This window comes from Temnothorax curvispinosus, unplaced genomic scaffold (genome assembly GCF_003070985.1).
Source record: "Temnothorax curvispinosus isolate PA1 unplaced genomic scaffold, ASM307098v1 QBEX01013138.1, whole genome shotgun sequence".
NCBI classification, from domain to species: Eukaryota; Metazoa; Arthropoda; class Insecta; order Hymenoptera; family Formicidae; genus Temnothorax; species Temnothorax curvispinosus.
Genome location: NW_020222918.1, coordinates 313,639 through 337,890, shown reverse-complemented (window position 1 = coordinate 337,890; position 24,252 = coordinate 313,639). Strand labels below are relative to the sequence as shown.

Sequence of the window (24,252 nt, the reverse complement as noted above, 5' to 3'; positions counted from 1 at the left end):
GCCGCCCCCGCGCGCGCCCGAACCCTACAAAGTCGCCCCGACGTCGACGTCCTTCGGCAGGGCGCATCGTCGTTCCAGCTTCGTGATACTCGCCGAATCCAGGCCGGCGAGTCCGGAAGCCGGCGATGCGTCGTCCACCTTGCCGACAGGGAGGGTCTCGCCCTTCCGCGGACGTGGCTTTAAGGGGCCACCTCCTCGCTCAATGTCGAGGCCGCAGTCGCCGGAAGTCGCCGGGGACGGACGTCGACGCAAAATCGAACGAAGAGGTAAGGTCGTCGAGTGTATATTAAGAGCGAGCTGCAAAGATTTGTAATAATAGCTTCGTTGGAATATTTCAAAGATGCTAAGACAAAATTTAAAGGTTCTTGACGTTACGCTGATGAGACATTTTTGACAGCTTAAACAGCTGAAACATTTAAAAGACATTATAAAGCTTAAAAATGTTTCAGACGCTTTATATATTTTATGTAACACTTCTACATTGCTAAGAAAGTTTCATTTGAAAATTACTTATCAATGCGCTTGGTGAAAATTGGTTCAAAATTAAAATTTAATAGCAAGCTGCTTTGATACTTCCTGCTAAGGAAAAATGGTAGGAAAAATTTATAGATAAAAATATGCGTGCAAAATAATATTATTAAAAACAAGATTATATTAATATTCAGATTAATATTAGATTAATATTAAGGACAAGATCAGTATGCGTTGCTCCACGCAGTCAACACCAATAATCCGATTAACGATGATCTCTATTAAGTCACTCGTTTATGCTTTGCAGTGTCGTTGTCGCAGCAGAACAGTCCCAGAAGAAGCCTGATACCGCAACCCACTTATCGTCAGCGGTCTACCTCCTTGACGAAGGACAATGAGCGTTCGCCGTCGCCGAAGATCGGTCGCCGAGTCGATTCGAGGACGCGACTGAACGTCTCGGACTCGCGGAATCGATTGAACGCGACCGATTCGAAATCGCGGTTGAACGACTCGAAAACGCGTCTGAACAAATTCGACTCTCGAAGTCGTACGAATCTGGCCGAAACTAAGACCCGCTTCATCTCCAACTCTACCAGCAATCTCAACAATAACTCGACGACGACACGCCGACAGCCGATTATGAAAGGTTCGACGCGACTCTCGCCGATCCAAGGCACCCCGACGAAACCGGAGAAGACGACTCCTCGATCGAACATTAGAGGGAAGGATGCCACGAAACAATCCCCCACGAAGGCATCGAGAACGTCGCCGCAGAAGAACAACGCTACTACTCGAAGGGACGGTCAGAACAGAAGTCCCGCTAAGGACCGTCTTCTTTCGCCATCGAAGATTCCTCTGAAGAGCAAGGCGAACGGCTCGTCGAGTACCGGCAGGTTCATCTCGATGCCCGAGCAGAACGCCGGGAAGATGGATAGGTTTGCAAAAGAAGACGAGAATGACAAGCAGGCCGGCCAATCGGTTCAGAATGGTCGAGCCGAATCGAGCTTGAAAGAAAACGGAACAGATGGGAACACCTCGGGCAATGCGGACGAAGTGGATTTTAGAGATCTTCTGAAGCAGACGTCGCAGGTGACCGGTACGTCCAGCGAACGTCTGGTGAACACCACGACGACCACGGCGGTACAGCCGTTGCACATCGACGCGAACGCGCTTCTCGTGGAGCGAGATGGGTCAACGACGAATCAGCAGAAGGAACGACTCGACGTCTCCCCCGCATCTAAGGGCGAATCGCCGGTGCCCGCGTCGACGCCAAACGCAACGGGTCAGAAATCCTCGCCGGTCGGGGCAGGTCAAGCGACGAATCCTGGAAACGATAAGAAGGACTCTCCCGTCGGCGCGGAGAATAGCACCGGAGGACACCCGAAAAGCAGCACCGTCAGCCAATCCATGAAAAGCGTTAGGATGAACGATGAGGTTCATCAGCGTTCCAGCAATCAGTCTTCTGCCAATCAGCGTTCTGGCAGACAGAATGCTCGGTGGCCCAAACCAAGCGACGCCAAGGCTTCGGAGCAACAGCAAGTCGCTTCGGCGGAAATCAAGAGTGGCTCTGCGGGTAGCAGGATGGCCATGAGTCGCGACGTTCCGGCGAGCGACAAGATGCCCACGGTGATGGAGAACGACTCGAAGGTCAGAGCGGCCGAGGAGGCGGAGACGACGATGAGCAACGCGACGGCAATGACGACGAACAGCGTGGCGAAGAGCGTGGCGAAGAGCAACAATGTGAGTACCGCGGATGGTGCGGTGAACGCAGATGTGAACAGTGATGCTGTGGTACGAACGAGGAACGCGAATCGCGGCAGCGACGCGTCCTTGAAGTCGTCCACCGGCGTGTCCACGGATTCGATCGGGAGCGTGAGATCGACGGACACGGGAGTGAGCGTGAACACGGTCAGGGGAGTGTCGTCGCCGAGGGAGAAAACGGGCGTGCACACGGTGAAGCGGCCGCAGGAGATCGAGACCCTCAGCGGCAATATCGTCCGCGTCGAGCAGAACGGGGAGCCAGCGTGAGTCTTGATTTTATCCTGTTCAACTATACGTATTATGTGTGAAAATTGAGGCATCTCATAATCTGCTCAAAAGCATACATTTTTGCAAGGCGAATCGTCAAAGTATTAAAAAATACTTTATTTAAACAATTTTCGTAAAAAATCCTCTTTTTATTTTGTCGTGTGGAGCATTTAGAACGGATTATTTAGAACGGTAAAATACAATCTCGTACTTCAGACAGAGAATGAATAATTTCTTACAATTTTTTTAAGTTATTCTTAAATGTTTCGTTAAAGTAATTGATTACATGTCAAACTTTAAATTTTGAATGAAATGAGTGTGCTTTTCAGCTGCGTTGTCTCTTTCCATCCAGTCATTCTTCTTTATTTTCTTCCCTCCTGTCCTTCTTTTCTTCCAACTCTACTTACGGTGTCCGTTTTGTTTGAACTGTAATTAAGCGCAATCAATGTCAAAGAGATTAATAGCACGCAGCTAAAAAATATACACCTAATGCGTGAATGATTAATAACGTTAATTTATTATACAATAATTGTACGTTGTCAGGCAATGGCGTATTAAAATGCCTCATACAAAATACATATATACTTCTCTTTGATGAAAAAGCGGGCTGTGGTGATTGTGTTGAATTTATAAATTTCTCCGTTTTGTACGAGTCGCGTGATGCGCCGATTGAAGTTTACATGCGTGAGTTCATCTGCTAATTCGTTTTGTTTTCACCCACGCGAACGACAAAAAATTAAAGCTATTTGCCCTGAGGGAACGTGATCCGAATTGCGCTTTGAACAGTCGTAACAAATCCGGATGAAATTTTTGCGGATCGGCCGGCACGGCAACGAGGCATCGTTCTCAATTAAAATTGAACGAAAACTTTCGTGACGCGATTGTTTTGCGTCGAAAAGAATAGCATAGTGACCGGAATCTTATCGCCCTCGCGAAACTTTTCAACTCTCACGTGCAACCATTCTCGATTCGACATTCTCATTGTCAGTTTCAATTTTTCGCCAGAGACATTCAAACGAGCTACTTACTTAATTCCTGAAAGTTCTCGCGAAACTTTCTAAAGAGGTACAAGAGTGTTGAGATAAGTGTATTAAGCTATTTTTGAACTTAAGACTTCAAGCTTACGCTCGAGTCTTAAGTTTTGCGAATACAGAACTATAAGCTTATTTAATCCACTCGGGATAGATGATTGCCAGATTCAGTTTTCAAATTATACACGTTTTATTCCTTTCGCAATTGCGCAAACGAAATTTCTTTCGATATAAATCTGAGATTGTTTTTAAAGTGCGGTTCTACGGCATAAAAGTCGTAGTATTCAGTCGCGTATTTCATCGCACCGTAATAACAACCTGACAACTAGGTCTCTTGTCGCATTACATACAGCTTCGATCAGGAGCGCATAGGGGTATCTTTATCAAGCTTCAAAGCTTCAATCAAGTATTCAATATTTGCAAAATTGAATTTGAAAATATTATAAGATGAGTCCATCGTCTAATGTGTTTTATATATCAAGAGACTGGAACTTGTAAATTATGAAATCGGTTCGTCCTTGGATCAAACGTCGCGATAATCCTGTACAAAAGTTTATTGCATTTTAGCATATAAGAGCTAGGTTCATTTGTCGCAATTCGCCGGCGTCTCATGCTTTGGCCAAGCCTGTATGTCTTATTATATAGTGACCGTGTATCGAGTTTCTGATGAATATACGATATACACAGTGGACCGCGTCATTCATTGTATCGTGTAGTATTGCAGTAATTACGCGGGTATCTCAAAGCAAATCGCAGGGCTGTTGCGTTACTGCGCAGTTATTTGTTCATCGTTCCACGATGCTTTCAAGCTCGTTTCCAGTTTAGTACTACTAAAGACAAATGACAATGTATCGTTGAATTTAATTACCATCGCGCGATTTAGGTGGTTCTGAGTGACTCCTGACGAGATAATTAATTTTGGCGATTAGTCCGTCGATTGATTCGTCATATGTGGCCGCAGACGTCCCGCACGTCCGTCGTCCCGATCAATCAATCTTTTTCTCTCTTCTCAGAAAACTGGGAACCAAGTAGATACGTAAAACCGGCAATCTCGGTTATGCCGACGTTAAAACTAGTACAAAATACGGGGGAAACTCGAGTTAAAAATTACATGGACCCCTCCTTTTAAACCATGAAATTGTTGATTCGAGTTAATATAATAATTCTAAGCGCTTTCTGCCTTTGTGCTACTTTTTGTAGACATTTTTTATATGCTATAACGATTTCTCTCGATTGCGAGTTAGCGTAAGCTATTCACTCCAATATCTGAATTTCTCAAATGGTGAAGAATCTCCCGATTCTCCTTTTTATCCTCCTTTGAAACTTTCTCCGTGTTTAGATCAGTATCATCCTTGCCCTACCGCGTAAATAGCGCAAATTTCGCTCTTACTCAATCTTTCTTATAATAAATTATGTCGACTCGGAGTCGGATCCGGGAATTAGATGCATCGTTCATTAAAAAAACTATTTTCTACTAGAGAACGACTCGGAAATCGTTCGCGGATCAACTGGTACGACGGTGATTTTGTTATTGTGGAATACGAGCGGCGAGATGCCTGTGAAAAGACGCATGCTGCGCTTCCGCGGAAAGTTTTTCGCTTCGCCAAGCCAAGACACGAACAGGCCGAGGAAGTTCCCGTCCTATCTACAGTCGCGCAAGATTCAAGAGTTCCTTCACCCCGGCTAGTTATAAACCTCCACCTTCGGTCGAAGCGGCCGAGGTGTGTCTATCGATCGTGCTGGGATTTACATCGACGAGCCACCGTGGGTTTAGCTCAAGGGGATAATAAATTAGAATCCCCGAACCATCCTTCTTCGTCGTCATAATGGCCGCCGGCCCGGGACACAGGGTGCTCTAATAAAAATACTTTCGACATCCGTCCACCCGTCGACGTTCTCGTCCGAATATCGCGGAATCATATGATTAACGCGTTCGTTATCTCGCGATAATCAACAAATATTTCAGAGATTTAACTTCAAAATGAAGCGCAAGAACGTAATGAAATTATAACGTAATTGTGTTCAATTAAGTTTACATATTAAAACAAAAATGTAATATTTTTGACATATGTATTCAAATACTTGAATTTTTGAATTAAGTGATATTGTTAAAATTTTGCCAAAAAATATAAGATATAGAAAATTGCCGGATATTTTGTGATACCCTGAAAAGACTTGTTTTATGCAAAGCGCCGAAACACCGTCTTTTGATAATTTTTATCATTAAGATCTACTTATGTTAAATTGATTCTGTGCGACGATCTCGATAAGGTTTTCAAAACTTAATTTCACCCACCCTCTGAATAATCTGATTTAGCTTTTCCTTGCTTCTCTCCATCTTGGAAATTAGATTTTGATGAATAATTAATGAAGCCGCGCTAGATTCGCCAAAGGTACGTTGCACCTCATTCATTATTTATTACATCCACCCGTTACATCTGCGTGCGTCGATCAATTAGGATATCGGCGGCGATCTGTTCTTCAACGTCGCGAACGCGCCGAACCTCCGCGGCCGCGGCGCAGCGTCTCGCGTTGCACAACCGGACGATTATTATTTCCCGTAATTGCATGGAGATTAAATTCTTTCTGCGCGAGAGATTCTCGCGCCGTAATTTCGTGTGATATTACCGCGGGTCGCGTTACGTACCAATGACTCACAAGACCGCAATAGCGTGACGGTGCTATAAGCGCTATAACGCTCTATTACGAACATAACTTAATCTCGCGAAAAACAAATTCCGGAAATTTTTCGAATAATCTCACGCTTCAGTTTCGGGAAATCTCGCCGGTTCGCGACACTTGAAACGTGGTATGCTTAGAAGGTGCGCCCTTTTTATCATGATGCTCACCTTGAGATAATTTCAAGTTCATGCACGAATTAATCATACGAAACTATGTAACTTTTCTCTATCGCACTTCTTTTAATCTATACTTTTACGTGCGAGAATTTCTCTTGCTTCTGTCATGATTATTGCATGCACATTTTCGAAGGAATGCGTCAGATGTGAGAGAAACATTTTAACTCGAGGAGAAGAGCAACTCTACAAAGTTGTAAATTACTTCAAATCTATTATTTGATACATGATCACGCAACGCGGACGAGAAAACGTAAGGTGAATCTCGATATGATCTATTCGTGTACTTCATTACATCTGAAAATTTGTTCCTTTAATAATCCAGCCCATACTATATAAAACAACTTATGAAGTTTTAATATTCTTTATCGCAATATATTTCTGTACAGTGTTAATAATTATTGAATTCTTCCTTTTATTTAATCAACAGCCTGATGGACATTTCAAGTAATATATTTAAATACATATTTTAATTCTCTAAACTACCCGAAAAGAATTTTAGGAAATATTTCCTGAAGCTATTTTAAGCGATATAAAAAAAGAAACTTTGGCTTCAAGAAATCAGCAATCTTTTTTCGTCTTGAAGAAATATAATTTCGCCCAAAGAATTTGTTAGATAAAAAAAATTTAAGGATGTAGGCACGAAAGTCCATCCTTGTATCTAACGATTGATCTCGCACGCGAGCCAACTCGATCACGATCTCTCGTTGACTTTTGTGGAACGCTAAAACTTCTTTTTGCCACGAAGATATGTCGCGCTGTGGAAAATGCAATGCGCGATCGTTCACGACAAAAATATAGCGTTCTACTTCGTTTATGACCGATGATCCTCCATGTACATATATCTCTGCGACGTGAGAAAATAGAACGCAATCTCCCGCGCACATCCTTTCTACGTCATTTGAATTTTTCATTATCTTTACGAAGCTCGTTGAAACGCTTATGTTTTACCGAATGTTTAATGCGTTTACGTAGTTTCGTTATTTATTTCGAAATTACAATCAATCATGTAGCTCTTTAGGAAAGAAAAAAGACGCTTGAAAAAAACGAATGTATTTTTCTTTCGCAACACAATCGATTAGACTTCTTCTACAAATAAGAATCGATCATGGAAGTTTTACGTAAGCGGAAGGGTGTCTCCACCTCGGGTTACGTTGTATAAAAAGAATTGCTTTCATGAAAGTCAGATTATACCTGAAGAAAAATGGAACTAATTTTTGAGGCGGTAAGAATTGAGGTGCAGAAGCAACTTATCGGAGAGTGATTCGTCTAATTGAGAATCACGGGGTAAACTACTGACCACGAATTTGCACACTAATGGCATAATAGCCAGCCGCCAGATACTAAATCTCACTGGTAATTCGCAGCGATACCTGGGCGATTAAATTACTGCTCGTGGCAATTTTTATTCACTTTCTATTAACATGTTCGTTCACAGATTGTTTCGGAGAATGTTTTCTTAAACTTAATAAACTTATTTTCAACAAAGATAGAAGATAAATAATAATTAGCGTTTGTTAATACTGTTTTAATAAAAATGTGTATAGTTATCTAATAATTCCATCAAACGGTATCTTCAAACTTTTATTCAACTTCGTGCGATCGACATCGAAATGATGGTATCTTTTTTGTTTTACATCTTTAATGTTTTTATTCTTGCACATAAATCAAAAGTAATGGTCAATAAAAGGTAATAGTTAATAAAACGTTTTAATATTCTTTTAATATCTTTCTTTTTGGCAAAAATTCTTTTGGCAAAATATTACACATAGTAGGTTTATTTATGTACATTTTATTCTCTCGCTTTCAATTGATATAAATAGCGAGTAAATCCGCAAAGCATATTCAAGAAAAACGTATCTCTTGAGCATCTGCAAAATCGAACCCGAGACTCGCGGGCTGTACAATGTGTGCGGCGGACTTGGACTTCAAGGCTCGCGGCGCCGATCTTTTTCTTTCTTCTGCGAGCGCGCGACAATCGGCGAATTAGGGGGAAGTGCCCTCGCTCGCGGGGTGGGCTTGGGGTGTCGTGGTGGCTATAAAGAGAAACGAGAGCACACAGGCGGAGCGAATGAAATACGGGTGGTGGCGCGGGTCGACCTTGGCCGCACGCGACGCGACGCGACGCGCCGCGACGCCTCGCCAGTCACTTGCCACGTTACGTCGATTTTCGGTCATGCCGTTCCTCCCCCTCCCCCCCCCCCCACCTTCAGCACGTGCGATTTATCCGTCGATCCGCGTTGTTCCGTTCGAATCTGCTGGCAGGAAGACCGCCGCCCGTCCGGAAGTGACAGAGGCGAGTTTTCGATTAAGGCATCCGATCGATCGCTCGATCAGTCACTATCTTTTTTTGTCTTACGACGTGTAATACGTACACGTATGCAGGATAACTTCTCTGTTTCGTAAAAAGAAAGACCCCGTCGAGACTGACGGGGCTAAACAACCCACGTAAGAGGATTAATGGATTCGAAAGAATGCGGCAAGGGAACACGTGCTCTCGTATCACGCGATAATCCGATTTACTTGACTGAGCCGCATCCGTTGAGTCATACGCGGTATTGGAGAATAACCCAGGTACAAGTACCTTTTTATATACGTATCCGAATGAAGAATTTATGAAAATATGGAGCAGGTTATAACGACAGATTGATTATTGCGTGTTATTATTAATTCTTCATGCATTTAAATACGCTTCGGGAGGTTTGATTCTCAGAAAAAAAATATGTCTTAATTCTGTCTTCCTTTACATTTAATGCTAAAGAGACAAGGAATAAATTTTTGATATAATCCGACAGGTTTTGTCTGACCGTCGCGTTGACTTTTCTACTGAATTGCGAATCGCGTCGTAATTATCGCAAGAGAAATACACGAGAAATGAGTTGTTTAATTTTAATTTAGAAAAGACGAAAGATTTTGAAATAATTTCTTTTTCCTTTTTTTTTCCAAATTATTAATATATTTATTATACATTTTTTTTTGTAATTATATGTGCACGTCTGATTCTATATTACGTCGTCCTTAGGTAAGCCACTTAATTCCAATACCATCGCACGTGCCTCGCTTTCGCTTTATTAACGCACGCTTGCATTTTTTTATGTAAACTAGCCGCCCATTTCCCACAATTCGACATAATTGAGCCGCTGATCCTCGATAACGCGCGGGAAACGTTCACGGTATACACGTCGTGCAGCGCGAAAATATTAGATGCGAGAATGCGTTATTAAAGATCGAGCGAAACAAATTTCAATGTAATTTGCATACTTATAGCGTTATATGCATTCACCTCCTTCGAATTCTCTCTCTTATATACCTTTCCTCTTTTCCAGTTTAATCGCTCCCGCAGATTAGGTTAATTGGATTCTCGTTATCCTCCTGACCAACATATCGTACGGTATGTCAGGAAGGCGCATCGATTTGCAATGTTAATCGATACGTGGAGCAGTTTTTCTTTATCTTTACGCGATACGAAACGAGTTGCGAGCGGCACTCGACGGTGCCATCGTATTTGCATGTTGCGTGGCTCTATTTGCGTTTAAAATTTGAAAATTGCGTAAGAAGATTGATACACGTACGAGAGATAAGCTTTCCCGGAGCGCAGAATTGAATATTTCAGTTTCAATTTCTTCCTCGCGCGTGCCCCTCTCCCCGCGAGTCACATATCGCTCTCCGGGGATCGATTACGTTAATATTAATCGATGGAAAAACTATTTTTAATCCGTAGACGGCATCGTGCGAGCTATAAATAAACGAAAGCCGCACGCATTTTTATTTTGCATGCCGCGGCAGTTAGGAGCACGGAATTGCAGGCGGTTTTGCATTATTAATTCGTTTGCATTAATAATCCGGGAATTTTTCGTCGGAGAGTAATAACAAGTAGATTATATTACTGATAAATACTTTCGCATTATAGGATCGAGCATATCAGTCCTGCGTATACCACTTCTTTTTCACACGTTATTATTAATGTCAGAAATTCATATCTTTCGGTGAGATCGTTAAATGAAAAGTTTCCTAATAACATGCTAAGAGAAATTTATTTCAGGCCCTTAACGCATATCCATTAACGCAAACGATTATGATGAAAAGCTCTCGCGTTGTTTGCAAGCGCAATATAATATTAAAAAATATATGCTCAAAATTTGTGAACAAGCGTATAATGTTTTATTAACGATATTAGCGTTAGTAACGAACTTTCGTGCCTGTTCATTTATTAAATTTTGCCTGTCACGCTGTCGTCGCAATTTAAATGTAGACTCATTGCGCTGTGTAATTAGCAGAATTTTTAATTCACGTTTTTTATCGAGCTCTCAATTTTGACCGAACTGAGGAAATGCTATATTTATTGAATGTGTTTGTAGGATAGGGGTCAAATGTTAACTTTTATTTAATAACTTCTATTCGTATATTGGCAAAAGTTTTCCGACGAGATTAATATATCACTTATCGTCGAGATGCGTGCTAACCGGGGTCGGTCGATCATGCGTGCAATCGCCAGTTGGTCATACGCCCTTCGCGCCCTTTCGTGAACTTTCGTTTACGTGCGTAGAGAATTGTTTCAGGGGTTGTTCCCGTTACATTTATGCGGCACGGCACGTATAGCGACAAGGTAACGCGACGAGTTTCATAATTTGTGCGAATGATAATGCCGTTCGCGCGGCACGAAACACTCATCGCCGCGGATCTGTAGCATGACGTTAACTTTGTTGCTGAGTTTACATTTCGGTAAAAACCGGCTCGCGTGCAGTTGCAACGCTATAGGTCTTTTTTCGCAGATGTAGGTTCTCAAATCTTCCGTTCGTATTTCATATTTAATGCTGCAATCTGACGTGTATATTGTTGTTTAATTTAAAAAGTTCGTGCAGGGAACATTAATCTTACAAGTCGTACAATTAAAATGTTTTAACACTGAATTCATCAAAGATCGCGCGTTAGATCTAGCTCGACGGGCTAGAAATTTCGAGGTGATTAAGCGAACGAGGAGAACGAGAGAAAAACAAAAGTGGCAGAGAATTAGCACTCATTATCTCCGGACACAATGCCCGCGTCGTTGCGGCAACGAGATCGATTTGACCGATTAATTAAATTACGGAGATCGCTCGTTGGGCAATGCCTTAATTAGGCGAGTTTCATTCGTGCAAACGCATTCGCGTCTCCGTGTTGATTACGGAGATCGGCCGGAAGCCACTCTGAAAGAGGAACGCTCTGATTCCCAAGATAATCCGCGCGCGCCGGGTTTTTTTCTAGGATCCTCCCGCTCTCGTTAGTGGCGCAATTACGGGGGAAAGTGTGTTCGGCCACGGCACAAAATTACCCACATCGAAGTGGATCGCGCGGTATTTACGCTTTAATGACACCGCATTTTGCGCGAACTTTCCACCGCTTTTGCCCTCCGCCACCTCCGCCACCGGCCCTGCCTCTTTAATCAGCTGCGCAAATGGTGGATACGGGAACTTTCAGACACGTGCAACTTTTAAATGGTTTTGTCGAGCGTGTCGTGAATCGCGATCCAGCTGTGTAATCGCTCGACCAGCGTGCTTTTAGTGCGCCATCAGGGTTAATCCTTTTTAGGACGGACAAATTTTCGAAGCTGCCCTTTGCAGGAGCGTGATAGTTTATTTTGGCGCGACGATGTAGGACAAGACGACTTTCCAAATTTATTTCCTGAAATATGCAGAAATGTGAAAGATAAATATACAAAAGAGTTCCTATATTGCAACGAATCTTAATAATCAATAAATAACTTAAAAAAACCACCAGACATTTGTAATTATAGAAGATAATTTTAAATTACTAAAAGAGATAGAACTATAAATCTGCAGAAATAAATACTAGTATACGCTACAAAAAGGCGCTTTTTTAAATTGCAAACTGTAACGCTATGATATTTGCCTGCTGTATTTAACTGCTTGGCCGTCATAAATATCACATCATGAATAAATACAGAGACAAACAGACTTCTTTAAATAAATAATAAAATATCTTGTAAAAATTTTTTCGTGAAACTGACGAAACGCACAATTCAGCGTAAAACGTCGTTTCATAATTTTCTCAAGGCATAATAACGTAATATTCTTTGCCGCGAGTCGGCGACAGAACCTGGCTGTTAATATTTTATTGCTTACCGATATTTACTAGTTTACGCGGTTTGCAAAGCTAACGGCGGTCGACAAGAGACCTTATTCCTCGAAAAAATAAATTCTTTTTTCTCAGACACAAAAGCGTTAAAAGTTGAACACTTTACGACAATGAGCATAATGTGAAATAAATAACTATAAGACAAAATAAGAAGAAAATAGAAATATATAAGTAACAAATATGTAATAAATAATTCATAACAATCCAGACATTAAGCAAAAATTGAAACAATCATATATGGCTATTATAAGCGACATGTAATATTTTACATCTTTAGTGCAAAATTTTTTTCCTAAAATATTGTCTGTCATTTTTTTCTGTTAGACATTATATTTAGAAAAAAATATTTCACATTTTTCATCGCAGAAAACAAATATTGTTGCCCTTTAGGAGGACTCCCTCAACTTCATACGCGAACGAGTGTGATCCTAATTCTAAAATAAGCCCACAATCAATCCAGCAGCAACCGCCCTCCTTTCGATCAGCGAAAGTGCTCGCTCCGGCTTAAGGGTTAAGGTGACGACGAATTACAAGCGCGGCTTTAATGCCGTGCAGCCACCGGCCGACACGCGCGTCGCGTCGCGTCACGTCGCGACGCGCGCCCCGGGGAGAGAAAATCGGCCGCGGCCGCGGCCGCCTTGAAAACCGGCCGGTTAAGGTAAAGAACTTCGTGTCGCGCGTATCGATTTCGCGGTCAGTCGAGCTCGCATAGGGGAACGCGGGGAACGGGAACGCGAGGGGAAGGGTTGAAAATCTTCGCGTGACCGGTCGCGGGGCCGGCCTCGCACCCTCGCCCCTCGCCACCCTCGCGCGGCCACACGAGAGTCTCCCGCCCTGGCGACTGCGGCACCCGCAATCACTGACCGAAGTCACCGGAGACCGGCCGACGGTGATGGCCGCTCGTTGACTTACGAACCGCCGCGTCGCGATCCCGTTTCCGCCCTCATCAATCCACCGTGATCGTCTTCGTGCCCGCATCTTCTCCCGGCCACTCTCTCGGGGCGGCTCACTCTCTTCGCCGATGTTTCTGCTTGTCCCCGCGCGGATCTGCCGTCGGCGTGTCTACCGCGAGTTCGAGAACGGCAATCACGCCATCGACATCCACCGATCGCCCCCCATCAAGTTCCCTAAGGAAGGTGGTTCTTCTCCATCCGGCGAAGGCGTCGCGCGTAGGTAAGGGGTTTCCCCGATATATTGCGATTTGCGCGCGCGGACAGAGGGATGGGACCTGCGCGGTTCCGGAATGCACCGCCGCGGTTTTGGTATATCCGTGTGAGAATTTTGGGTTGCGATTAGCCTCGAGGAATCTTCCGCTCTTCGTCGATCGTGATTTGGTTCGCCGGGCGGACGATCCGAGTCACGAAACGCTTTTGCTACTAAATAAATGTTTGCGTTTTTAAATGCACATTTTATGCACGCTAGCTTGTATAGTTGTCGTTTGTCTATTTAAGAGAGTCCCTTTTACTTTGAAACATTTGGAAATATTAATAGAAATCAATATTTTTATGACTGTTATAAAGTAAATTGCGACCTTGATGTAAAATTCGCACCATCAAGCAAATCTAAATATTACGTCTCGCTCGAATAATCTCGGTCCTTCTCAGTTAGCGTGTGATCAATACTTTCTGATATTACTATACATTTTACACATGACTCATATGTATGTATACAGGTGTATATAGGTGCTAATAGTCTGTGCAGCTAATGTAAAATCGATGATAATTTTTCAGGGATAAATTGCCAGACGTTAACGCTGCATAAAGTAAATTAAATAAATGAGAAATCATATACTTTCTCATCACTTTCTCATTTTAATAAAAGATTAACCAACATAATTCTAAATATAATAATTTCTAAATATATAATAATCGTGTACATCTGTCAAGATTATACTTAAATACACATTTGCTCCTGCCTGAATATTTAATAGAAAGGAATAAATACTTATATACTATTATATAAATTAATATACGATTTAAGTACACGATCAATTATCTAAATTAAGTGTATGCTCTACAGATTTACTCCTCAAAAATAAAAATAACACGTATTTCGATTCTGTTGCAGTGTCCTGGGGTCCAGCGACGAGAAGCAAGGCGATAGTGAAAAACTGTTTGCACGTTGGGGGAGGTCCTTGAGTCAATACTGCAAGTGCTGCTCCGGCATGAGGTGCCTCGCTTGCCGTAGGGATCCCAAGGGTCTCTTGTGGACCAGGAAGCAAGGGAGGACAACGGTGATCAACGATATCCCGCCGCCTGTTGCAACCCCCGCCCTCGATGCCCCGCCGCCCGATGCTACGGACGCGTTGTCGTGCTGGTCGAAATTAAAGGCGCGGTGCAGGTACCGTTTAACAACTTGAATTTCAAACGTCACTTACCTGTTCCACCGAGCAAATAACAATTTGCATTATGTATACCTATATATATTTTTATTTTTCTAAAAGAAATTCGTAACAATAATATAATTTGATCAGTTTTATGTCTTTACTAAAATTACCAACTCCTATTAATATTTGATTTTTTACGTATTATCAATTTTAAATTAATATTTAGCGATTAATATTATTAATATTAATAAGAGTTGATAAATATCTGTTTGTTTATATGTTATATTAATATTGAAATCGTTTTCGTCGATTGCCTTTTTTAATTAATTATAGATAATTGTTGTGTCGTACATTTGACTTTCGTGAGTCATTGAGTATAGATAGTATATCATATTATAAAAGAGTAGAAAATTTATAAAGACAATGATGTGATGAAAACAGGAAATTTATATCAGAAAAAGTATTTCCTGTTAAAGCATCACGGCACGAAGATACTCCATCGTATGGGTTTCTCAGTTTTCACTCTGGAACTTGTTATCTTTACTTAACCGCGAACTTGTTTCCAAAACTTTCTAGACTCTTGTAATTTTCCCTTACTTCCTTATCTTTTTTTCCTCTTTCTTATTATTATCTCTTTGCTGTACTTTGCTATTATATATTTTTATTTTTAATTTCTAGACTTTATGGACGTAATTTGTCCGATCTTTGAAGGTCTAATTTCAGTTTTGAAATATTTTAACGCTTTTTGTTAAACATTCACATAAATTAAAATTTAGATTCACCAAAAGATATATTTAAATTTTCTAGACGTCTTTTAGAAAATTGACGTAACAATTCAGGAAAGGAGACTCGCGTCGTTTCTCGAAATCTTGGAATTTTGTGTTTTATTGCTATGTTACTGAGTTACTTGAAGTCAGTGAGAATTCTGGAAAAATTTGAGAAATTCGCAAAATATTAATCGCGTCGCGAAAATGTTTCTTTGACAGATGCGTCCGTTTACGAGAAAGATTACGAGAGGTCAAGTGTTGCACGAGAAAATCGAGGATCGCTCCTGCCGAGTCTACCCCTTGCTGCCCGCCCGAGAGAAGATGCGGTGCGCTCTGCCGTCGTGCGTTCGGCTGCTGCAAGTGCAGCTGCAAACGCGCGGACACGCAACAACGCACAAAAAATACACGTGCCAAGCACAGTCTTACAAGCGTGGCGCCGCCGCCCCTGTCGGAGGTACGTGGACACCGTTTGCCGAAACAAAAATTATTGTTACTGTCGAGCGGACAAACCGCTTTGCATCCTTCAAGTTTTTTTATATGAGCAATTTGTTCGATCACTTCGATCCTGGAAAGTTAAGTTTTAGTCTTGGAATATTTCTTGGAATATTATTTGGAGCACTGTTATTTTTTTTGCAAAAAGTTGTAATTACTTGAATATCACAAAACTTGCGATTATGTTTTTGATAATTACAGTTTTTTTTTTAATATACAGCGGATCTGTTTCAATATTTTTAAAAGCTTCGCGTTAGATTAAAGCGAAGAAAGTTTCAAACAGGGTGAGTTAATATTTGTGAAACAGGCATCTTATTTAAACATCCGGGAAATACAACAGGGTTCGGTTCGCACGGCAGGAATATGTAACGTTTTAGAAATCATTTTTAGACATCACAGGTCGGTTTTTTTTTTACTTATAACACAAGAATGCGTAATGTCGCAGGAACCGAGGACTAAGATACCGGATGTCCTGGTGGAGCATAATTCTGTCATGCGCGGCGCCATCCCTTGTCTGCCGGTCCCTCTCGCCTGGTTTTGCCTAGTGTGGAACTTCCTACTGCCGGGCACTGGTACGATTAATTTAAATATTGATACCACTATCTCTCGCGAGAGCGAAGCCTTCCGTTGGGAAGCCACTATCGATTTCTTAAATTTTCAAGTGGTTTATCTCTAAGTAAAATCAGTATTTCCCCTCTGATGAAATTGAATTGAATTCAGGAACTGTTTGGAGCGGCCTGTTCAACCTGTGCACCGGACAGCCGAGATTTTCCGCCGTCGCCGGATTGAAATCACGACTCGGTGCATTTATCGTCAATCTCATCGTCGGGGTGGGCCAACTGTTTACCGTTCTGTTCTGCCTTGTCGGATGGGGCTGGAGCATTTGGTGGGGCGTCACCATGGTCCGCTTAGCTAGTAAGCATTCTGTGATAGCTTAAATAAAACTGTCTAGTTACCGAATTATTGGTAGAAAGTATTCGAGTCTATTTGCAATAAGTCAAATATTTGATTTTAAATTAAATAGGATTTAAAATTATGTCATCATATAAAAAATAAAAATCTACATTTATTTTCTCTCACGTGTATGTGACATTTTTATGTTTTTTCAAGTGTTATTCTTTATTGAGAGAGAGAAAATGTTTTTAAAACTGATCGCGAATTATTTTCAAAGGATTAATCCGGATAAAATTTTGTGAATTCTGGACTGAAATATAATAAAATTCCAGAATGCATGACGCGGCATATAAAGCGCATTAAATTACAGGGAAGTACAAGCGATTCAAGGTTTCGGAGGCCGCTAGCAACGATCCTGAGGCCAGAGGGGGCGAGCCAGCTTCCTTGCCTCCCGGCGTGCCGAGTCAGGCTCTGCGAGGGATGGAGAGGGCGCGATGATGCATTTTTAATGAAGAGGAGAGCGTGACCGTCCTCCGCTTATCTAAAGATATTTTGTATTTCGTTCGACAAGTCTTCGTATTTTGCTTAATATCGATCGTTCCGAATTGAAGACTATCGTACGTGCGAAATAAAATTGTGTCGACGCGAATATAAGCATCTTGTACAAACGATTATATATATATTTGTGAAGACGATATATATTTGTGAAAACAATTAGTCGATAAGAACTTTTCTCGGCTGCGATCGAGTAACGGACGGAGAGTGAAGATTAATTAAAAAACTTGGACGGTAACATGGCAAGCCGTACGAAATAAGCTCGGCAACTAAAAAAGGCTGTAAAATCATTAAAACAACTTGGTACCTTTATCTCGTGCCTTTTTCCTTCAATCATTTCTTTTTCGCTACTCTTACAAAGAAGGAAAATCTTTTTATCGCAGCTTGTAATAGAATCTGTAAGTATAAGCCAGGAATCTTCTAACAAAACTTTTTCTCTCGCGCGGCTTAGCATGTTATTACATCAAAATCTTCACTTCAATGAGAAGTTTCTCGAAAGATAGTATCGCCGAGATTCTCTTGCAGGATGCTGGTAAAGTCTTTACTCTATTTTTCCCAAGTCAGGAGTGGCGCTCATATCGCATTATGGTATCTTTTTAAATTATTTATATTGTATTTTATAAAGAAAAAAATTGTCCTCAATCTCGATAAATAATTGGCATTATTTCTTATATTAACGATATTATTAATTGGAAACAAATAATTTCAGTTACAAGAAGCTCAGAGTTTTCTTATCGAGTTAAGGAGGCTCGAGCTTTGCAACAGTTCTCTCGCAAGCGTTGAAAATTTTGTTCTCGCAGGAATTAAGCTCGATAGCGGGACTAAGCTTCCATAAAAATGGACGAAGACTTCGCGAGCGTCCTGCATTTTTCTACGCAGCGGAAAACTTTCGTTCTCGTCGACGAAAGGTTTCAGTTTTTGTAAAGTTAGCGCTCGTACGCGCGCAAAGTTCGCGGCCTATCAGAATATACGAAAACGTCCTTGAAGATTAATCGCTTTCAGTGAAAGCATCTTTAACCCGAGGCGTTCTTTCAAAATGTACTCGTTGCGTCGATGAGGATGATTTACGGGAGGCGGATCGCATTTGGCGGCGACGTCGCGATATTGAATTGGCGTTCTGGTATGCGAGGTAGACTAATTAGACTTATACACGGTAGCTAAGCTCGGGGCGGGGATTACCGCAATCTCCGGAGTGACACGGTCTTGAAGAGGGATATATCGATGGGATAATTACGTTTTGAAAAAACGCGCTTTATATTTTTACAAGCGCAAAACATACACATATACATTATGTACGAGTAATCGAGACTTACCTAGAATTAGACTTATACTTATAACTCTTGTAAATATGAAAATACATTACTTACGTCAATTTTTAATGTAACCCCCTGCCTCTAGAAGTTCTTGCATTCCCCCTTCTTCCTCCCTATACGCGATCGCGACTACCTTTCGCACATGCGCCTTTACATACATACATACATCTCTATTATTTTTCTTTTTCTGTTAAACTAGTATACATTTTGCTCGTCTATCCTACATTTTCATTAGAATGCAGCTTTATTTATATTTATTGAATTGTCTAAGAGAGAGACGTTCGTGCTCTCTGAGTCTCTGAAATAAAATGTCACGCGACTGGATTTTCTAGCTCATTTCCTTCCGCGTGCAGAAGGGTTAAAGCAGGAGGAGGAGACATCGTCAAAGTGACAGGACAAAGAACGATAAAGTGAGCTGGATTTACGAGAGAAAGCTCATTCGATGGAATTTACTGCTGTTTCACTGTCGTCTCGCGTATTACAAGGATGCTCAAGTTCAGAGAAACGTGCGCATGCTCGTGAAATACAAAGGATCCAGCGAAACTACCCTCTATACAAGCATGCAAATCGATCGCATGCCCAAGCAGCTCTATTTCAAGCGGCCGTTATCAAGATCGCGTTATTTTCGTTGTTTTTCTTTGTCGCAGCGTTCGCGCGCCTTGGTTTCAAACGCGCGGTTTTGGATCGTGCGTATATGTGAAGATGTGGTCCATGTGGTCCGTGTGATCTGTGTGGACGACCGCGAGCTGTCTCTGATGGATCTGTATGTATGTCGATCTGCCTCGGTGGGTATTCTTTTCATCTACGAAATCCTGCAACTGTTCAATTCTTTCAGTTAGTTCGGTGATTGATTTCTCTTCGATCAAAACCATGACTGATGTGATAAAAAAAAAATATATCGTCACACGCTTCTTTGCAAGGTGACTCGCGTTTAAAACACAGCGGCCGAAAGGGAGGCAAATTAGAAAGGAGCGAGGTGCCGATCGATTATGTTACGTCATCAAGCGGTTATTTTGCGCCGGCTTCTCTCTTTTTCAGAAACATTATTTTCAACAGAGATTGAAAATAATCTCCCTTTCCGGCGCGCGTAGAGCTCTTTCCCTCTGATATTTCGCGATGCGATCAATTTTCAACTGCGTTTACAAAGCGCGCCCCGCGTATACGTTTTTGCTTTTGCACACACGTCCGTCTCGTCGGTGCATCGGTCGGTTAAATATACCTTTTTAGCGGCGCGAACGCGCCGCGATTGCAGTTATGCCCGACATTCGTGCCTCTCTCTCTCTCTCTCTCTCTCTGCTCTGGATATACCGTGCAAAATTCGCGAAATTCGAGGCGATCCGATTCGCGGCACGCGTGTATGTACATACGCGCCGCGCGAGGATGCACCGCACAAGTGCATGCACGATAACGCGCGCGCACGAATTTGTGGCAATTACGTCGGCAGTTCGTTCGTCCGTTCGTGAAAATTGCGGAGGCCGGAGGCCGGGACGCGTGTGTGTTTGCTCCGCTATGCGGTGATATACGCGCGCCTTATCGGCCGCAATTTATCGCGACCATGTTGCATAAACTTTCGCGCCGACTTTATGCATCCTTGCGGAGAGGCCGAGGGTATAGATCTATAGGGTATCCGTCGCTGAGGTTTAATTGCGCGGTTTCTCCCGCATTATTTTACGCGCCGTGCGATCGAATTAATTCGCCACGGTCGCCAGAAACGCAAAAATAAAAGAGAGAGAAAAATTGGCCGTCCCCGACGGGTCGGATATGACGCGAAGATTTGTATCTCTCGAGTGCATCGAGCAGGAATGTACTTATATGCGCGCTTGGTAATCGATTTATGTTTCGTATTACGTGATTTATTCGTGGGACGTGTATTAAAAACGCGAAAATTGTTTTCTTGCGAAGAGAAAGAGAATATCCTATTGAGATAATGGACAAACGTATTATAGATAACGAGGAGGAAAAAGACATCGCAAGAGATGTAATAAAACTAAAAAGAAGTCATTTTTGTGTCGAACGTCGTTATTATAATTGCAACGGAAAAGTATAACGAGTAAAGTGTAACTTTAGCTTAGCCACGTGAATCGCAAGAAAAATTCTCGGAAGACGACCTCGATTCGTAGAAAAAGTATGAAAGAAAGTATCAGAAAGAAAAAGTATGCGTATAGCAATTAATTTGCGATTAAATCTCATTAAACTGGATAACGTTACTTATAAAGTATAAGAGTCTTATATAACAGAGTTAAATCGGTATCAAACAAAACGCAAGAGAAATAAAAATGCAAAGCATGCACTCGTTTTTCCTAAATACGAAGTGTGAGAGCGTTTAATTGTTGAAGTATACGGTAAAATATTGAAATTATTTTGTTAAATAAACAAGGTGTAATTGTATAAAACCCGGTATATTTTGTACCTCCGTTGTCGACCTTCCTGGCGAACGATCACTGTTTTTTGCAACAATCGCAATTGCACAATCTCGCTGGAAAATGTATTTCTGAGTAAGTAGTATATATAGTATAATTAGGGCAGGTGAATGTTATTGGAGGGTGAGTCAAATTAAGATTAAGGACACACATTGAAAAAAAAAATTTATATATGTATATATGTACATGTATCTATAGTAGAAGCGTGGGAGAGTGAATTGCTTGGCGGAGTGAGTGGAATAAGTCAAGGTATATTAAGCCAGTAAGAGTCTTTGAATTTTAATGCGATTCACCCGCCAAAAACCTGTTCACCTGCTCTACTAATATCTCGGAATTAGCTCAACCATTATTAAAAATTTAAACTTCAAGTAGAACTTGCTCTAGCAAATTATTGGCGTCAAATTTAAAAATATTTAGTGCCGAATCAATATTAAAAAATTCTCGATGAGAAAAGATTCTTGATCGCAGAAATGTTCGGTATTAAAGAACTGGAGCATAAAGAGAAAAGTGTCAATTATATATATAAAATGTCTTTCAAATTGATTAAATTGACTCGGTAGATGAAAGAAAGTGCGATAGATTCTTGGACGCCATGTATATAACGTAGTTCGTAAAAAAATTAAGTAAAGTGTGGTGCATCTCCTATATCTTTTCTTCTACATTTTTCATAATCTGTTATTAAAAATTGATTGCATCAAAATTACTTTCCGCCAACGAGCTATTTATGTTGTGTAGTTGCAAAATAATAAAATTAAATTAAAAATAAGAAGAAATCAGTTAAAGTCCTTAAGATTGATTGTTCTGTTTCCGAGTTATCGATATTATGCCATGGTATATGGTGTGGGTGTCAATGAATCGAGTCGCTGACGCTGGATATATATATATTGAGTAGTATATGTTTTAATGATGTGACTCCATAATATGTCAATATGCACAGGTAAATATTCTTGTCATTATAATCGACGTGTTACAGTGTGTAATGTGATACGATAGTAGTAGTCGGTTTATAGTAACCACTTCTTTCTTTTTTCTCGTATATAATTAAGAACTTAAAATAACTCTAAAGAATAAACTACATCACTATCGGCTAGCGACTATTTAGCGATAATAATAGCCTACCATGTCTTTTACTAGCGGCGCTCGATGAGTGTGTATATCGTTTTTTTTTTTTTACTACTCTTTCCTCCCTCTTATATTTCCTTTTCCCTAACTGTGACCTATCCCCTGTAAATCTGTCGCCTTCAATCCTAGAAGTACCAAGTACGTGCGAGAACTATGAGGAAAAGTTTCGTCGTAACTTAATCGATATTGCTTCGATATCAATTTCTGCAGAACCTCGATGCTTTCAGAAAAAATAAATCCTGCTTCATAACAATCACTATCAAGAGTAAAGGAAAAAAAAGAACACTTTGTATATATACGCAACGTGATATGAGAAAAAAGAAAGCTTGGTACTTCTGGGATTAATGTTACCGATTCACGCTCGCTGCTTCGCCTCTGTCGACCGCTCGAGAATGCATATCCGTTGCGATTTCCATGCAACGTTTCAGAAACTACCCGAAGAAAATTCGTCTTTCATCCTGCATTGCGCTTACTGCAAATCATGTCCGATCTGATAGAAATTTAATTAATAATAAAAAAAACCCGTTAAGCACACGAACAGGTGTGTCGAAATTTTAAGTGCATCTAAAGACTTCAACGCGTGTTTTTCGCGCACGTTTAGCGCTGCTGTCACGTTTCAACGCGAAGTTTAAAGGAATTAATTGTCCCGCCGAATCGTACCGACAAACAAATTGACAAACGGCTTTGTCGTCAAACAATTATGTCGCGGCTCGACAAGCTCGCAAATTATTGTTCCGAAATTTGCACAAGTTGCACATTATCAGAGGATGAAAGCGCATCGGCCCCGTCGATGGGACAAAACGGCGCGACAATTACGCGGGTGGATGATACAAATCCGCGAGATACGACGAGAAGCGGCGTGATCGTCAGTGTGCGTTCCCCGCGAACAGAGAAAATTTGTGAAGCAGATGATAGTTTCTAGACACACATACAGGCGTCCCGTATATAACTTCCTACAGCGTGTATACCGGTGTGATAGTTACATAAGAGTGGGTGAGAAGAGTTGCCTCTCGTATTCGTAGAGATGTAATATAAGTTTATATAATATATAGATGTATATGTATAAATATATGTATATTATGTATATCATATATATGGATGTGCGTGGGTCGTGGTAGTGGTAGTGGTAGTGGTAGTGGCTGTGCTGTTGTGTTCAGTGTGTGACGGTATAATATGTGTATATATCTATAACTATATAATTTTTGTTTGCGAGCAGAGTTCTGAGTTCGCAAAGCTCGTGTACATGCGATTTTGAATGTCGTTCGGTCGTTTATCCTTCCTCTCAGCTTCCTTTACCTTCCCCGCCGGCGATGAGCGCCGGAAAGGAAGCGCGATGCTCGCCACGCGTTTTTTCTTTCGCGTCGACGTACCCTTTTGCCGCCTACACTTTTAATATTAATTCCGCTGAATCGTTCGGCCATTTTTTTTTTGGTTTACTTTCTCGAGATGTGCATTCGCCACGTGAAGGTGAGAGTTGTGCTTTCTCGTAAAAGAGCAGAGGGTATAAATCGGATTAAAATTGAAAGTAACTTAATTGAAGTCATCGAAAAAAAAAACTTAATGGGATATTAATTTTTTATTAAAAATGAAGGAATGCTAATACCAACAGATTTCGAAGTTTTATGCTAAAACTTAAATAAATAAAGATTTAGTATCTTACATATATTTTTTTTAAATAAACATCTATAAACAGCTTCGTTTATTTTAAAATATATTTCGAGAAGATATTATATTAATTAAAAGTAATAAAAAACATAACGCGCGTGTGGTGTACGTGGGTATGTTGATGGTTTCGAATACACCTAAACCTTCAAGATGATGATTAATTTCAACCCGATTCGTT

General features: G+C 41.2%; 1 protein-coding gene across 1 annotated transcript; it reads left to right on the top strand.

Annotated features, from left to right (window-relative positions):
- The first annotated feature begins 33 nt into the window (after positions 1-33).
- On the top strand, positions 34-19,952 carry LOC112463305 (rho GTPase-activating protein gacZ). The gene is made up of 7 exons (XM_025029639.1): positions 34-266; positions 779-2,495; positions 14,588-14,860; positions 15,833-16,067; positions 16,551-16,677; positions 16,826-17,020; positions 17,370-19,952. Exons 1-7 carry the CDS (start codon positions 203-205, stop codon positions 17,495-17,497), a joined length of 2,739 nt encoding a protein of 912 aa, XP_024885407.1. The 5' UTR covers positions 34-202; the 3' UTR covers positions 17,498-19,952.
- The last annotated feature ends 4,300 nt before the right edge of the window (positions 19,953-24,252 follow it).

Excerpts from the sequence above, each read along its gene's own strand:
- LOC112463305 (XM_025029639.1), top strand. The coding sequence starts at position 203 with ATGTCGAGGCCGCAGTCGCCGGAAGTCGCCGGGGACGGACGTCGACGC. Across the intron at positions 267-778 it reads ACGCAAAATCGAACGAAGAG|TGTCGTTGTCGCAGCAGAAC; the intron begins GTAAGGTCGTCG and ends TATGCTTTGCAG. Across the intron at positions 16,678-16,825 it reads CTTCCTACTGCCGGGCACTG|GAACTGTTTGGAGCGGCCTG; the intron begins GTACGATTAATT and ends AATTGAATTCAG.